The 17,412-nt window shown below is 45.3% G+C and overlaps 1 protein-coding gene and 2 long non-coding RNA genes across 4 annotated transcripts in view; 2 read left to right on the top strand and 1 right to left on the bottom strand.

Moving 5' to 3' along the window:
- LOC310835411 overlaps positions 1-17,412 on the top strand; it is a 91,399-nt gene that overhangs the window by 71,550 nt on the left and 2,437 nt on the right. The gene's annotated exons all lie outside the window — the stretch shown is intronic.
- AK3 (adenylate kinase 3) lies at positions 1,270-16,372 on the top strand. 2 transcript variants are annotated; one of them, XM_083719733.1, is made up of 7 exons: positions 1,270-1,497; positions 1,607-1,961; positions 8,519-8,638; positions 9,593-9,765; positions 11,994-12,112; positions 13,284-15,456; positions 15,499-16,372. In XM_083719733.1, exons 2-6 carry the CDS (start codon positions 1,616-1,618, stop codon positions 13,405-13,407), a joined length of 882 nt encoding a protein of 293 aa, XP_083575859.1. In that variant the 5' UTR covers positions 1,270-1,497; positions 1,607-1,615; the 3' UTR covers positions 13,408-15,456; positions 15,499-16,372. The 2 variants fall into 2 exon arrangements, with proteins under 2 accessions (XP_083575859.1, XP_083575860.1); XM_083719734.1 differs by lacking the exon at positions 1,270-1,497 and having other exon boundaries at positions 1,601-1,961.
- Positions 15,988-17,318, bottom strand: LOC310835323. The gene is made up of 2 exons (XR_014559551.1): positions 17,261-17,318; positions 15,988-17,229 (listed from the first exon to the last, which is right to left on the bottom strand). It is a non-coding gene; the product is annotated as an uncharacterized lncRNA (long non-coding RNA).

Raw genomic sequence — 17,412 nt, forward strand, 5'->3', positions numbered from 1 at the left:
GCAAGATCTGCTGGGAAGAGCGCTGTGATCAAATTCCACCCCCAAATTGCAACAGTCTGGAAGAAGCAATTGTTTGTGTTTTTAAAATTACACACACACAATGCACAAATTTAAAAGCACACACAATTGGCTTTAAAAAAAAAACAAACAAAACTGTCTTTTACATGAGTCTTGAGGTAATTTACAATTATACCATAAAAACAGAGTGGGGTGAGAGGATATTGGAGAGTTTGAGAAGGCGAGTGAAGGCCGGGAGATAATTGTTTTGATGAAAGGGAGAATGGATGAGCTAATGGTTACAATGGATGAGACACAAAGTTGCATGACTTCATTACATCGCTGGTCAGAAACGTTGTCAAAAATAGAAACCTGAAATGGATACCGACAATTTCCGAATCTAATCAGCAGCTAACATTGCATTAACAGTCATATGCTGTCCGCCTACCCCAAGGTGAGATGGCAGAACTTGCGTCCCACAAATCATTTCCTCCCTTTGGCTTTAATTGGTCTACTCCATGGGTAGGCAAACTAAGGCCCGGGGGCCGGATCCAGCCCATTCGCCTTCTAAATCCGGCCGACAGACAGTCCGAGAATCAGCGTGTTTTTACATGAGTAGAATGTGTCCTTTTATTTAAAATGCATCTCTGGGTTATTTGTGGGGCATAGGAATTCGTTCTCCCCCCCCCATATAGTCCAGCCCCCCACAAGATCTGAGGGACAGTGGACTGGCCCCCTGCTGAAAAAGTTTGCTGACCCCTGGTCTACTCCATTCTGCATGAACTGGTTTGTGGAAGACAGCCAGGAGAAATGAGTGCTTTGAGCTTCTTGCATCTAGAGATCTCATTCTGCAAAGGCCTTAATAATAATAATAATAATAATAATAATAATAATAATAATAATAAATCAAAAGGGGGTGTCGGGAAGCACTAAGCTAAAATAAGTAAGTGGAAAGAAAACTAGCAGCAATCAAACAAAAACAAAAATGACAGCAAATCGTATTGTATCGTAAAACCTTTATTGGCATCACATACAACATCCAAAACAAATCAATACAGAATTACCTCTTCCTCAGTGGCACAAAACATTTGCCAAAAGAAAGGAGGCAGAGCAGTCTATCGTCAACAGTCTATCGAGTGTTGTGTTGCAATACCACGGTATGTATTGGCAAGTTATCATTTGGGAATCTTTGCCTCAATCCACCCCCCCACCCATCTAGCAGTTGGTGGGGAGAGAAGAGAAACTTAATCCCTTGAGATCCTAAACACACACATTTCCAAAGGATTAAGAGAGAGATATAAGAAGACCCCACTGGCTCAAGCCAATGGTGCATTTTTCTCACAACCCGATGTCTAAAGGAAATGCGCAGGACATGAGCGCAATAGCAGAGGCTGGATGGCCGCCTGCCTTGCGCGATCTCGTGGAGATTCCCGCATTGTAGGGGGTTGGACTAGATGACCCTGGGGGTGCCCACGATTCTTCGGTTCCACTTTTGGATCTGTGGCACACACAAGAGAGAGAGAGAGAGAGAGAGAGAGAGAGAGAGAGAGAGAGAGAGAAAGGGTTTTATGGTGCGGTTGTGATTATTATTATTTTTTGCTCTTTCCAGGCAAACGAAATGCCAACTGCAGCCGAGAGGTACGACGTGGCGGGCGGAGAGCGCCGCCGTCTCCGCGGCCCTCCTCTTCCGACGGGCGAGGCCGGCCTCCGGGGCGGGAGCAGCGGGAGGAACCGCCCCCCCGGCGGAGGGAGGAAAAGCTGGGCAGCCGGAGGAGCCTCGGGAAGCGAGCGCGGCGCGCTTGGCTGGGCGATGGCGGCGCGGCGGGCGCTGCTGCTGCGCGCCTTGATCATGGGCCCGCCGGGCTCCGGCAAAGGCACCGTGTCGGCGCGCATCGTCCAGCACTTCGCGCTCAAGCATCTCTCCAGCGGGGACATCCTGCGCGACAACATGAACCGCAAGAGCGGTAGGCAAGGAACAAATCCTAGGTGCCAACTGCCCGGGGCCCTGGGTGCCCGAGCACCCACGAAATCCCCCACGAATGGCAAGGGCGCACCTGCGCATTTCGGTGCCGGGGCCATGCACGCTGCAGGGCACCCACGGCCTCAGGTTCCCACGGTCCCGGGTACCCAGGGTCGCGGTGCCAAGCTGGCACACTTGGTGCAAATAATGCCCGGGTGAGGTTCACCCCTATCCCCGCACGCCTTTTCCCAGGGACTCCAGACGTCGGGCATCCAAGGGGCCGTTGCAAAATTAGGAGCAAGGAGGGCTCCTCCAATGTCAAATGTGTCGCTTGCAAACAGATTCCTCCCCCCTCCCGCTGCCTTTTTGCCCCTCTGGCATATTGCTGGGATGCGCCTTTGCAAACTCCGCGAGGAAGAGAAGCAGAATTTGTTGCTCTCTCTCCTCTCCTCTCCTCTCCTCTCCTCTCCCCTCCCCCTCTTTCTTTTTTGGCTTCTTGGGGTTGTTCAAGCCCCTTCGCCACAACAAGGCAGGGATCCATGAAGGGGCCCACTCTCTTGGGGGGGCCCCAAAAAATTTAATGGAAAAAATCCTGGATGTACGCTTCCAAAATATAAGATAGAAAACAAATAAAACCTACATATAGCAACAGTGTTTTGTGTTGTGTAGGTTCCTATTTGTTAAGTGCAAATGGCTTTAGATACCGATTAGGTCCATAAATTACCATATGGCATATATTCAACATAAAAAACAGCGACAATTTGTTATTGACAAAGGACAGCTGGACATATAAAGGGCCCCATTACCTTCAGTAGCTTAGGGCCTCATCAAACCTAAATCCGGCCCCGCCAATAGGTGAAAGTTAAAACTGTGCCGGCCATGGGGTGTACACGCAATGACAGCATTCTCTTTAGAGTGGTGCGTTTGAGGGGCACCCTTGCCCCACTGGGTTCATGCATTCATGCAGAAGTGTGCTAAAATGTCAGAACAGCCCTGTTGAAGTAGACCAGAGCTCCCCCACCCCCCCTTCCCTCCACGGAGCTGTCCAGGCAGCTAATAAAATGTGTACCAGGTCTTTTTTTCTGCGTATAAGTTGGATTTTTTTGCTTAAAAAATTAGTCAAAAACTGGGGGTTGTCTTATACATGGATGATGAATACATAGAGGATTGGGCTGTGGCTGTGGCTCCTGCTCTTGTGGCAACCCAAATTTAGTGGCGCCCACCTTGTGGAACGCCCTCCCATCAGATGTCAAGGAAATAAACAACTATCTGACTTTCAGAAGACATCTGAAGGCAGCCCTGTTTGAGGAAGTTTTTAATGTCTGATGTTTTATTGTATTTTAAATATGTTGATGGAAGCTGCTGAGAGTGGCCGGGGAAACCTAGCCAGATGAGCAGAGTATAAAATATATTATATTATTATATTATATTATATTATAATCGAAAAGCTCAACAGCTTTGCCCAACTTTTTCCAAAAAAATCTCAATAACCTTGGGTGACCTACCCCCAGAAAGCTCAAAGTCGTTCTGTTTGATGTTTAAAAGATTGATTTCTTAATTTGGGGTTCAAAAAAACAGGGGTCTTGTCTTACACACAGAGGCATCTTATATGCAGAAAAATACAGTAATTCTTGTTCTGCCAAGACAGGAGTTCTTTTTGTTAAATATCTTGTGTAAATGGAAGTGGAACGTTGCTATGGAGCTATTGCTAGCTTTGTGATTATCATTTGTTTTTAAAGTGCATTGGTTTAAAGTTGCTTCTATGTTGTAAGCTGCTTTGAGGACCAGGTGGCAGAAAAAAAGAGAGAGTATATAAATCTAACCCAGCATTCAGTTTCCAACAGAAGCTGTTTGAAAGCTTCTTAGAAGCTCACCAGCAGAGCATGGAAACAGCAGTCCCAGTTGCTGTAAGTGTGTGGCATTCAAAAATGTACTCATTCTGGGATTCCATTTATCTTTCCTGGCTCCTATATCTGTCTTCTGTTATTATAGTGCTGAAGTTTAAACCCCCAACCCCAGTACGTCAGGTTTCAGGACTTGAACCTGTCTCTCCAGTAACTATTTGGAAAGCACACTGGTTAGCTAGTTGCTGTGTTTCTGAGGTGCTGAGACAGTTCATAATCTACTTTAGAAAGAGGCATGAAAAATAACCCTGAGATGGTTTTTGAATTGCATTGTGTGTTACTTTCCCTTTCTGTACTAAGGGAGAAGCAGCACTGTTTTTTAAAATATATTTTTGTTTGCCATTTTTTATTATTATAACCATTCAAAACATGCACGTAACACAACAATGAAACAATAATTAACAAAACAGAGAAGAAAAGTGACTGTTCGCAAAATATAAATGTTAATGCAATCATTTCAGTCTTGCAATGAGGATGTATATAGTACAAAAAGTTTGTTGCATTGTGGATGCATACAAGCCCCAGATTTTACTGCCTTATCCCTTACATACCCTTGAGTGTCTGCTGGATACAAAAATGGCAATCATGGATTTATTGGCGCTTTGTAATTTGCGCTTAAAGGTACTCGTTGGCTTGCTTTGCATGTAGCACTGAGCCAAAGCAGCTTGCTGGTGTCTACAGTTACAAAAGTCTGGTGCCTGCTAAGTGGTGGGAAAGAGTCCATGGGGTCCCTTTGGAGAATAGAAGACATGGTGGAGACTGTGGTGCTTTGAGAAATACGATTTATTCACCTATTTACACCTTCCGTCTCCTCATGCTGCCAGGAGCTAAGCTATGGTTTGGCTTTGTGTTGCATCCCAAAGCAAGCTTGTGGTTTGTCTTGCTGCTGTAATAAATGAAAATCTGTCCTTACTCCCTTATGGGGGACACAAGAGCCCTTATAGAGTCCTTTGTAGGTTCTCCATCGGTCAGAGAAAATAACAGAGGCCAACCAGAGAATATTGAGAAGCAAAGCAACTGGTAAGCCTGATCTTTACTGAACTGCTGCAACAGGGTGCACCCTTCACACGCAGGAGAAGGAGGAGGACCCAGAACCTAGGTGTGCCCGCCCTTATATAGACATTTTAAATTGCCAGCCCTGGAGTCCAAGACCACCCCCAGAAACATCATACATACATCACGGAAGGCGTGTAGCTCGAGACCACCCCCCAGACACATCATACCTACATCACAGAAAGGCAGTCTACAGCAGAAATCTGAGTGCGTTGTTTATCTCCTGTTGTTGTTTATCTCCTGTCTGGCAAGTTACCTGTTAATGCTTACTTGATTGGATACCCTGGGGAGCCTGGCCAGTCTTTCGTAATGATAAATACTTAGTTCCTGAGCCAGGTCACAGGCTCACCCTATTCATACACAGACATACCCTTAAGACAGGATTTGTGCAGGAAAAGACAATGGGGAGGCTTTTCCATTTTCCTTTGACTTTGCAGAGAAAACATTTGGTCAGTTTGGGAGCCAAAATGGCTTCATGGCTGTTTTCCTGTGCTGCTTCAGACATGTGGTTTATAGATTTGTGTTTGCTTGGTACATTTATGAACATTTATTATATATATAAGACCTTAATTTTTTTATTTCACTGCAAACAAACAATGTTTGTTGCTGCAAACAAACAAAGAGGACTGCTCTTGGCTTACTGCTCATGGTCTTGTTTGCAGGATACAAAGCACAAGCCCAGGTTCAGACATAACACCAACCTCATTCGCAGCAAGCCTGGGTTTGGCATTGTTGTAAACAAAAATTGCCCTTTTCCCTTATGGGGTATCCAAGAGCCCATATAGAGTCCTTACATGGGTTCCCTATTGGTAGGAGAGAATAACAGATGCCAACCAGAGAATATTGAGAAGCAAAGCAGCTAGTAAGCTTGATCTCTATTGATCTGTTGCAACAGGGTGCTCCCCTCACCGGCAGGAGAGAGGAGGGACCCAGAAAAATGGCATGCAAGGCCTTATAAAGACTTTTGAAATTGCTACCCTGTAGATCAAGACCACCCCCAGAAACATCATACATACATCACAGAAGGGGTGTAACCTAAGACCACCCCTGAAATACATCACACCTACATCACAGAAAAGGCGGTCTAAAACAGAAATTTGAATATTGTTTTTCTCCTGTCCTTGTTTATCTCCTGTCTGGCAGGTTACTTGATTGGATTGCCTGGCCTCGGTAGCCTGGCCAGTCTTTTGTAATGATAGATACTTAGGTCCTGGCCCAGGTCACAGGCTCACACCCTATTCAAACACAGACATACCCTTAAGACAGGATTTATGAAGGAAAAGACAATGGGGAGGCTTTTCCAGTTTGACCTTGCAAAGAAAATATTTGCTCAGTTTAGGAATCAAAATGGCTTCAGGTCGGTCTTCGTGTGCTGATCTATGTATGTGCGGTTATGAACATTACCATATATCTAAGACCTCAAAATTCCTATCACAGCGTAATGCTGCATGTGAACTCTCACCCTTTCCCCCTGCTCTGACTAGTTAAAATCTCATGTGGTGCTGAATAGCAGGCACCTAGCCCTGTTCAAATAAACGTTGCTACCCTTCGCAAGTTCATGCAAGTTAAACATAAACTTGTATTGACCCTCAGAAGGCCAACATGCCTGTCTATGCAGATATCCCTTCCCGGTGCGCCCAGGGACTTTATAGGCAATTCCCCATGGAGTTTACAACTGACGTGGGATAAAGTTAAACCCACACCGTGGGTGGAGGGGGAAGGCAAGGCAGATATGACACACAATTTGCCGAAGAAGTGGACTTTTTAAATGTAGTGCTTGAGGCCTTGTGCCAAAGATCCGGGGGGAGAGCTGCTTGGTTGGTACCATAGATGTAAGGGTAGAGATTGATGGTGGCTGGTCTGGAATGGTGTAAAACAAGATAATATTCAGGCCCCAATCCCATATGCATGCACCTGGGAATACAGCTATGCTCAAACTATGGCACTCTTTTCTATCAAGGAATTTTGGACACTGTAGTTTAGCCCTCACAGAGTTATAAATCCCAGCAGCCCTTAACAAACTACACTGCCCAGAGTTCTTTGAGGGAAAGAATGTGCTTTGAATGTGTTTTAAAGGTGTAGGGAGTACACAGTCCTGGTCTGGGAACATTGAGATTTTTCTTCTGACACATGTAGAATTGCACTGTAACTGCAGTCAAAATGCAAAGGTTTTAGTTATGGGAAATGAGAGAAAAGGAAGGCGAAAGAGATGTTTATACTCTTACACAGCGTTCAGAATTTTCTGCCATGGGGCCACTTGTGACAAGTGAAAATGCCTGGGCAGCCTGACGACTCCACCATCTGAAGGTGCATGCCTGGGGATCCTTGGATCTTGGCTGTTTTTACACACTAGTGTGCAAGTAGATATATAGATACCGCTCCGGCGGGAAGGTAAACGGTGTTTCTATGCACTGCTCTGGTTCACCAGAAGTGGCTTAGTCATGCTGGCCACATGACCCAGAAGCTGTATGCCGGCTCCTTCGGCCAATAAAGCGAGATGAGTGCCGCAACCCCAGAGTTGGTCAAAACTGGACCTAATGGTCAAGGGTCCCTTTACCTAAACACATCCTGTAGAATTCTATCCATTGTATTTTATCTGCACAATCAGAATGAATTTCAGGAACCCAAAAGTCGTATTGAAAAATACGTCTTTCAAACTGTCTGCCCCAAAAACAGGAACTAGGCATTCTGTTTTGGTGACTGTAACCTTGGCTTAACGGGGCTTTTGGCGCCTAGCTTATATATCTGAGTTTCTAACACTGCTCTTACACTTAAGGTGTCAGAGGAGGAACTGATGAAAATATATTGCAGGCAATAGAGACAATCAGCTCCTGAAAAAGGGGGACAAGAGGTTTTTGATTTTTTAAAATGGATCATTGGCTGGGTGACGCAGGGAGTAAAATATTGAACACAGCTGCGTTCCTAAGGCTGCAGTCTTAAGCCTGCATGCTGGGAAGTCTGTCTCATTGAACTCGGTGGGACTTGCTAAGTTAATGTTTTTAGAATAAAGGTAAGAACACACACACACACACACAAAATGGCTACGGAAAAGAAGAGCTAGCAGACCCCGCTGAGGGAGAAACCAGTTAGAGGGAGTGCCCTTGTTTATCAAATATAGGGAGAACACTGGTTGCAGAAACTAGGTTGAAAGTGTTGAGACGGTTGATTTCAGTGGTGGGCTTGAAGAGTTTGGGAGATGGGAGATTTTGTTGAGAAAACCTGAGCAGATATTCCTCAAAATTTCTCCTGTGTCACCTTTTCCTTTAATTTGGTTTTAAAAATATCAGCCATGCTACTTTAACTCAACAAGAAGAGACTGGAAAGGTGAAGAATTAATTAGGACTAATTATTTTGAAAACAGTGTGTATAATGTTTGGAAAAGGTTTGTTGAGCTTGTGCCTCCTTGCTCTCCTTCTGAACGGGCCATGCATGGCTCTCTGGCAGAGGCCTCACTCTCTAGAAGCGACTTCTCTCCCCTGATATTTCTCTACAAGTGCTTCAAATCAAAAGCAGAAAATCCAGAAACAACTTTGGGCAAGTTGTGTTGTCCCACGTAGTGGTCTGATGACTTTTTTTGTTGCTTTTGTTTTGTTTACTTCCACAGAAGTTGGTATCCTTGCGAAGTCCTATATTGATCAAGGCCGACTGATTCCTGATGACATTATCACGCGGCTGATGCTCAGTGAACTGAAAAACCTGGAGCAAAACAGTGTGTTGTTGGATGGTGAGAATTGGACAGTAACATCTCTGGCAGGGCTGTGGAAAGTGCTCTCCCACCCATCCTTGTGTGGATGGAAACTATGAAGTGGAGAGGAATTCTGGAACGTTTGGGGCAGACATAAGGGCTGCGGCTCAGTGGTAAAACCTCTGGTTTGCAGTCAGAAGGTCTCTGGATCTCCTGGTAGGGCTGGGTGATATATCAATATATCATCCCAAACCGATGCCGGTAGACAGCAGCTTCCTATGTTCCTGATTCTTGTGGGATGTGATACATAAGTAGCAGTCAAGTACAACATTCCTTGTTTTCCTAGAGTGGACATGCAGGAGAATGTTTGGTCCAGCCAGTCAAAAACTTCCTGTTTCTTCCTGGCTGGGACATACTTCCTTTTGCATGTGACTAGAGGTGGGTGTGACCTTACCTGTCCAGGTAACAAAAGGGCAAATCGCGCAGCACACTCCCTCTCTTTGACTTCCTCTGTCGTTGGAGCAGCTTTTTTCTAGAAATGCTCTGTTGTCTCTCAGCCAACAGAGGACACTGGGATTATGATTATCCCCATATGGGATAGACTCACATGTATATACTTTGTAACTAAGTCTGCCTTCAGGGATCCAACTGTGAACTGATGATGTGAGTAAACTTCTTTTATATACTTTACGCAAGAATGTGGTGTGCTTATTCTTTTAAGAGGGATATAAGGAAACTTACCAGGAACCTAATAGTGAGAGGCTTATACAAGTCTGCAACCAGCTATCTGCTGTGCATTTAAAAGGGGATGTAAAACTCTGCTAAGTAAAGGAACTAGCTAGTGCAATTTAGGAAGGATATTAATAAACAATATATCCTCTCCTGCCTCCCCGAACACCCCCACAATTCTCAGACTTGGCCAGGAGTGATTGCATAGCTATTTCACAAAGGCACCTGAGATTTCTACAGGGATGTTTCTTTTCTTTGTCACAGGCTTCCCTAGGACTGTTCCACAGGCCGAAGCTCTGGATAAAGTGTGTCCAATAGATACGGTGATTGACCTGGATGTGCCTTTTGAGACGATCCAGCAACGCCTGACTGCCCGCTGGATCCATCCTGCCAGTGGCAGGGTCTACAACCTTGAATTCAACCCTCCCAAAGTCCCTGTGAGTGATGTTTGCTTCTAGTCTAGCACTGTGTGCCATTCAAGCAATGGACTAAATCCTTGGGTCACCCTGTATCTTCTTGCAAACCCACTGCAAACGCAATAATGTCCACTGGTTCTTATGGTTATGATTGTGCCATGAGCAGCAGTGGAGCTTAAATAATTCTTACTAGCTGGGAATGCTTGAAATTGACAGCGCTCCTGCTGGGGGTTATTAACTGCAGGTGGTAGAATCGCTCAGCATATTTGTGATCTGTACTATTTGGGAAAAAAGAGTAATAATTTAGCTGATTACTAAATATTGTTGATGCTGCAAGTAAGTAAGTAAGTAAGTGCCTTTGTCAGTCTGCTATAAAACAGATGAACTGGTACAGCCCTGCATGGGTTCTACTGGTTAATACAAATCAACTATATGTATGTCTATTCCCCGAAGCTCAGTGCATATTGGGATATTGCTTAATGGTAAAATAACATGTCCTGATCGAGGAAAAGAGATTGATGCTCTGGGAGCACCTGACACCTGATGGTGGAAGGTGGAGGACAAAATTCAGACTGTCTATCCTGCCCCTCCCATCTCAAAAAATACCCATCAAAACTGACAGTGGCAAACATTTGACCAACGTGCAGGTATGAATGGACAGATACTGTAAGTATTTTTAATGGGTGATTGGTGGCTTTTACATTTTCTAAAAAAGCAAAGCAAAACAAAACAGGTCATTCCAGAGGTATTTGTGCAATGATTAGTTGGTTTAACCCACAGCGCCTAGGACTTGCTGATCAGAAGGTCAGCGGTTCGAATCCCTGCGACGGGGTGAGCTCCTGTTGCTCGGTCCCTGCTCTTGCCAACCTAGCAGTTTGAAAGCACGTCAAAGTGCAAGTAGATAAATAGGTACTGCTCTGGCGGGAAGGTAAACGGCGTTTCTGTGTGCTGCTCTGGTTTGCCAGAAGCGGCTTACTCATGCTGGCCACATGACCCGGAAGCTGTACGCTGGCTCCCTCGGCCAATAAAGCAAGGTGAGCGCCGCAACCCCAGAGTCGGCCATGACTGGACCTAATAGTAAGGGGCCCCTTTACCTTTACCTTACTGGATTAAAACCCAGTCCCTCCTTTAACCCTTTACTTTGCCACACACAAGAAGGGGCAAGATGTGTATACAAACATCACACACAGGGTGACCCTTAAGCTACAGAGACGGGGGGTGGGGGGTGGGGGTGAAATCAGACAAAAGTTTTATTGTACAAGTAATTTCATGTTTAATCTGGTACTGTTTCTTGCATTCAGCAATCTCCTTGCTCTATGTAGGTGGGGCCAGAGTTTTATTGTAATGGCCTATAGCTGAATACAATAAAATTTGGCTTTACTTGAGCAACAGCACCAGTTTTATGAGAACAGCTTTTGAAGTTTAGACTACCTGGTTTGGAAATAGAGTTTAATATGTTCCTGTTATAATTTCTTTAGAGCCATCGAAACAAAGTTCACCAGGTGAGCAGAATCAATCACTTTCACAGTAGATAAAGTCAGAGACCACATCCACAACATGCCACTTTAATAGTCATGCCTTCTCCAAAGAACCCTGGGACCTGGAGTTTGTTATGGGCGCTGAGTTTTTTTAGAGATCACAGAGATACAGTTCCCAGAGTGGCTTAACAATCCATCTCTCTTCCCAGAGAGATGAAATTGAAATTGTAGCCCTGTGAGGGGAACAGAGGTCTCCTAAGAGTTTTCAGCTCCCTTAGGCAAACTATAGTTCCCAGCATTCTTTCCCTAAATGGCCTCGGTCCAGTATACCTGAAGGAGCGTCTCCACCCGCATTGTTCAGCCCGGACACTGAGGTCCAGCGCCGAGGGCCTTCTGGCAGTTCCCTCCCTGCGAGAAGCCAAGTTACAGGGAACCAGGCCGAGGGCCTTCTCGGTAGTGGCACCCGCCCTGTGGAATGCCCTCCCATCAGATGTCAAAGAAATAAACAACCATCTGACTTTTAGAAGACATCTGAAGGCAGCCCTGTTTAGGGAAGTTTTTAATGACTAATGTTTCAGTGCAATTTTAATATTTTGTTGGAAGCTGCCTAGAGTGGCTGGGGAAACACAGCCAGATGGGCGGGGTATAAATAATACATTATTATTATTAACTTTGGGGGAAGCCATTACTGCGTAACATGGCGTAATTGTGTGCAGGTGTGTCTAGAGTGAAACGGCATTGTGCCTGAGACTTCTCCTTTCCCATAACCAGGGTTGTGATGATATTACTGGAGAGCCTCTTGTCCAACGGGATGATGACAAACCAGAAACAGTTATGAAGAGGCTGAAATCTTACGAAACTGAAACCAAACCTGTCCTGGAATATTATCGGTAAGCTCCTTACAGTCATACCTCAGGTTACGAACGCTGCGGGTTGGCCGTTTTCGGGTTGTGGACCGTGTGGAACCCTGAAGTACCAGAATGGGTTACTTCTGGGTTTTGATGCTCACGCATGCGCAGAAGCGCTGAATCACGTTACACGCGCACAGATCATGTTTGCAACCGGAGGTATGACTGTATTGTATTAAGCATCTTCTCTCTCTCTCTCTCTCTCTCTCTGTTTCCCACACGGTTTGGTACCTGTGGTCCATGTTCACTCCTGATAGGCCCCTCCAGTGTCAGGTAATGATGCTCCTAGCCGCTGAGTCAGTGGCTTCCTGAGCAGGATTTCTAAAGAAACACATCCTGATTTCTATACGTCATAACATCCTGATCTCCTTAGTTTGTTTCTTCCTCTTCAGATCCTAGATTGGATAGGGGAGGGAGTCCTTCTGCAAGAGAGTCCTTGAAGAGGTCCTTCAAGACCTCTGAGACTTAAAAGAAGAAGTGTCGCTGGTGATGTAAAAATTGGGGTTTGGCTTTTGCAGCCCAGCTCCCCATGGGACTCTGAGTCCCCTAAGTCCATGATCAGTCAGAGAAAAATGGATGGATCCACTGGCAAGCAAGGCAGATATTTATTTTTCTGTTGCAACAGAATTCCCTCCGTCCAAGGAGGGAGAGACCCTGATCAAAAGTAAGCAGGAATCTTTAAAGACTTTTGACAGTGCCCAACCCGCTTAACCAAAGACCAACCCAAAATTATCAATCATACATACATCATAGGAGGCGGTCTACAGCAAAAATCCTGTCTGTCAGGAGACCTGATAATAGTCGCTGATTGCATTACCTGGGCAGCCTGGCCATTCTTTTGTGATGGTTAGTACTTTAGTTCCTGAATCCAGGTCACAGGTACATCCTATTCATACACAAAGACACCCTTAAGACAGGATTTGTAAGTGAAATAGACAATGGGAAGGCTTTCCCCATTTGCTTCCCTTACAGCGGAGGAATATTTGAGGTCATTGGGAAAGTCAAAATGGCTTCAGGATTGCTCTCCTGTACTACATATGGTTTATATATTTAGATACGTGTGCATTTATAAATATTTCTACTATATTTGAAACCTTAGAATACTTATAACACTGGACAAACATGACTAACGTATCTCTTGTCTCTTCTGTAGCCGGAAAGGCGTGTTGGAATCTTTCTCGGGAACAGAGACTAACAAGATATGGCCCCACATTCATCGTTTCCTTCAAACCAAGCTGCCTGATAAGAGCCAGAAGGAAGCATCCACCAACAGATGAAGGAAGATCCATTACTGTACTGACGGGATAGAAGCTGGTGGCCTTTGGCTAAGCTTCCAGAAATATATTCTCTAATCAACAGTAGAATCATGGAGATCTGGTTGTTGTTGTTGTTACAAATTGAATGTGCCCACAATGAGCCAACTTGAAATTTCAAGAAATGTCCACATTTGTAACTCTAGTATTTTATTTTGTCCTCTGGTATGTTGATTTTAAAAGCGCTAATTTTGTATTTAGATGGACCTGCATTTTGTAAAAGTAATTTAATATTAAATTGATTTTTTAACAAAATACAGCCGAAGAATCTCACGGTTTGTCAAAAGGAGGGTGCTGATCTGAAATGAAACATGGAGGATGCCATTTTACTCAATGTGAACACGCATGTGATTTCAGTAAAAACATTAAGGCTGTCTGTTTTGTAACATAGTGATGGGGCATGGGGCTTTTGGGAAAGAGTAATCCTCTCGATGTCCTTTGGGAATTTCAGTACAAGCCACCTATATTCTTATTTGTTTTAAGTTTTGTATGGCCACACAGCAGTAACTATTCCCTGGGTTGCTCACGAAGAAGATAGTAAAAATACCATAGGCCCTAATTCAAGTCAATAAGCAATAAAAACGGCAAAAAATCCATTTCCTCCTAACGGATACAGCACAAACAGTTGACACCTTGTACTGAAACCACCCTATGCCAAAGATTAGTTTTAATAACCCAATTTTTTAAATTGAGCCCTGAAATGAATTGAGAGCCAGTGCGGCCGCAGAAGAGCTGGCATGGTCAAATAATGCTCAGCTCCAGTTAATATACTTGTGTCCCTGTTTTGAAGTTGCTGCAGTTTCCATGTACAGTGGTACCACTGGTTATGAACTTAATTTGTTCCAGAGGTCCGTTCTTATCCTGATGTACCATTTTAGCTAATGGGGCCTCCCGCTGCTGCCAGCACCCAATTTCTGTTCTCATCCTAAGGTAAAGTTCTTAACCTGAGGTACTACTTCAGGGGTAACAGAGTCTGTAACCTGAAATGTTTGTAACCCGCGGTGTTTGTAACCTGAGGTACCACTGTACGAAGTGTTGCCGTCTAAAGACGTTGCCGGAGGGTGGGTCATTATGGCCAAGCTACCTGAAGCCAGGTGTGGTTGCAACTGGCCTTGTCCGTCCAAGGTGTTCAATGGTCCAGTGGGAAAAGTAATTCTTACAACTTCTTACTCAGAAGTCAGGATTGGACTTTGCTTCTCTGATTCTAAATACTTTTATCATTATAAAAACCTTCTATAGTAAGGACTTAGCGGTATTGCTGCATTCCCTTGTAATGCGACCATCAGGTGGGCAGAGTATAAATAGTAAAACCATTATTATTATATCTCTGACACATTGTCTTGTAGTGCCCGGGTTCAGCATTTGTACGCTCCTTTAACTTGAGAATTAGTCCAGATGAGTGTCTTCCATTTTGTTTGCACAGCAAATCCTGCCACACCACCAGGACAGTTTGCTTGTGTTGCTATTGTCTTGTGTGTGTTGCATGCACACATGCAGCTTGCTTCACCAGCCCGCATTGCTGTAATCCTGCTACTTGCATCACACCATCAGACTCGCTGTTTCGTTGTCCTGTACTCTGAACTTTCCACCCCCCAAAAATATGTATGCAGAGGGATGAGTAAGGAAGGGCAAAGGAGCCCTAACTTTCCAAATAGCAGGGAGCCAGAATCTGCTGGCTTTCAGAATGGCCTTTTGTTGAACTGAATGCACACCCCACATACCAGGGGAATGCTGTCAGCTGTGGAGGGCAGGCCCCCAGGGCCAGCACTAGACAAGGAAGCAGCTGCAGAGAGTCAGCAGCCCCCCCAAACCAAAACTGATGGACCCTTGCTGGTTTGAAGACGTTTAGATTTTCCTAGGTCGGGTAAATTGCTTCCAGCCAGCCAGAAAAGGGGTAAGGGACTTCAGGCACAGAGACCAAATGCACCCTCCAGCAGTGGCATAGCAGCATTTGCTGGTGCCCGGGGCATGCACCTGGTAGGGACAGGACACAGAGGGTGACTGGAGCCTGCTGTGCCAGCACAGCCCAGCCCTCCCCTCCCAACCAAAGCCAAGCGTGATTGTGCAGCACTTCTTGCCCACCACACAGGGGGAGCCCAGCCAGCTGACACAGCTCTTGGCAGGCAAATCCCCTGATGCCTGCGGAGAGAAGCGACAGGCCGGGCCACGCTGGGGCTGCACCTTGCCCACTTCCTTCTGTTCGTGCCCGCTCAGCATCCGAGCAAGCACTGGCCGGGCAGCCATTCAGCGAGGGAGCCAGGGACACGGCGGTGAGGCAAGGCTGGGGACCAGGGCTTCGAGACCACCGGCAGAAGGCAGGGCAGGGGGATATGAGGATCTCTGCGTGGGTGCACCCGGTTCACGCCCCCTCAAAATTGTGCACCTGGGGCCACAGCTCCCCTTGTCCCCCCATGCTATGCCCTTTCCCTCCAGACCTCTCAACTCCTCCTTGGCTGGCTCCACACCCTCTTTTGCCTGGCTTGACTGCATCCTTGAACTATGTTCTCATTTGCCTGGATAGAGGATTGTACTGGTTTATGGGGGGGGGGGATGCAGCCCATGCACTGCACAAAGGGAAGTTACATGTGTCGTTCCACCTTCCTTTGCCCCATCCATCACAGGCACACAGAACTTGATAGAGCTTAAAAGTTTGCTATCAAATGAAACATGCATCACAACAAAAGTACACTTTATTAACAGCAAGTTGTGTTTTATTTTCAAAACTCGGACAAGACAGTCTTACTGTGAAGCAATATTTTGTCGCATTATTCTCCTATTAAGGCTTTCGAGTTAGCTGCTTCTTTAAAGACGTTACAAAGCCAAACTGTATTGCCTAGAGAAGGGCTCGTCAAACTTCCACATACCACTGGGAAAATGTTAAAGAGCTTTTGCTGTACCACTTAATAAAATTTGCTTTGGACGAATGAAAGCAGAACTGCAGCTTACTTTAACGACGAGTGTCTTATTTTTGTTTTTCAAATGAAGAAGGTTGGGTACAATATGTCTGGTTTTGCCCATGTGATGCTTTTGCCCCTCTAGCATCAAAGTATTTACAACCCCTGTCTGAAGAGTATTGTGAGAAAACTAGAAATGTGGCCAAATATACATTCGATTCCTGTTTACATAGAATAGTGGTGGCGGGGTCAGATTAAACACCACCCATTTTTGCTGCCCTGCTTCTTTTAACTTGGCCCAACCTTTTCTACTAATTCTTGAATGTTGAGAGAAGGCCAGAATACTGTTGCTTGAGGGCTGTTTCACATATTGTGTTTGAAGCTATGGTCCTGTTTTCAGCCGATTGCAACAGAAACGTATTAGCCTGCCCATATACTGCGCCCCAACATTTGTCAAGAAGTAATGATATCTGGAGTTTTTTGAGCGCGCTCGACGACAAATCCAATTTGGCTTGTGCGTGAAACAGCCCTGAGACAGGAATGCTAAGCACACTTCTATGGAAGCTGTCTTGGTTTCAATGAACACCTCAGTTTTGAATTGGCGATGTTAATGCAAACGAATGTATTTCTCCCATATTTCCCACCCCATTTGACACTTGGAACTACAATACCACTAGAAATCCCAGGAAAGTGAAATGTGGAAGCCTTGCTGACTGACACGTGCTTGAAACACTGGCAAACTTCTGATCGTTTTCAAGTCAAGCGCAATTTACAGAAAAGTTTGTACTGGAAGAGTAAAGGAAGAGACATGGGGTGGCAAGTTTCATGCTACCCAGACTCTGTATGGTATGCAGATTCTCTCACTTCTGCTGGGTATTCGTTGTTGAAAAGACTGTGTGCGACGGGCAAGTTTTAAAATTCACTCACCCATGAATTATTGTTCAATGAATTCACCAAGGCAGAGCACAGAAAGCCGCAGTGTAGTACAACAACATCTGTAGTACAACATCTGGGGACCCACAGGTTGAGAATCACTGATCTAGGGGTTTTGGTGGACTACACGCTTAATCTGAGC

Source organism: Podarcis gaigeae, assembly GCF_964106915.1.
Source record: "Podarcis gaigeae genome assembly, chromosome: 17".
Classification (NCBI taxonomy): Eukaryota; Metazoa; Chordata; class Lepidosauria; order Squamata; family Lacertidae; genus Podarcis; species Podarcis gaigeae.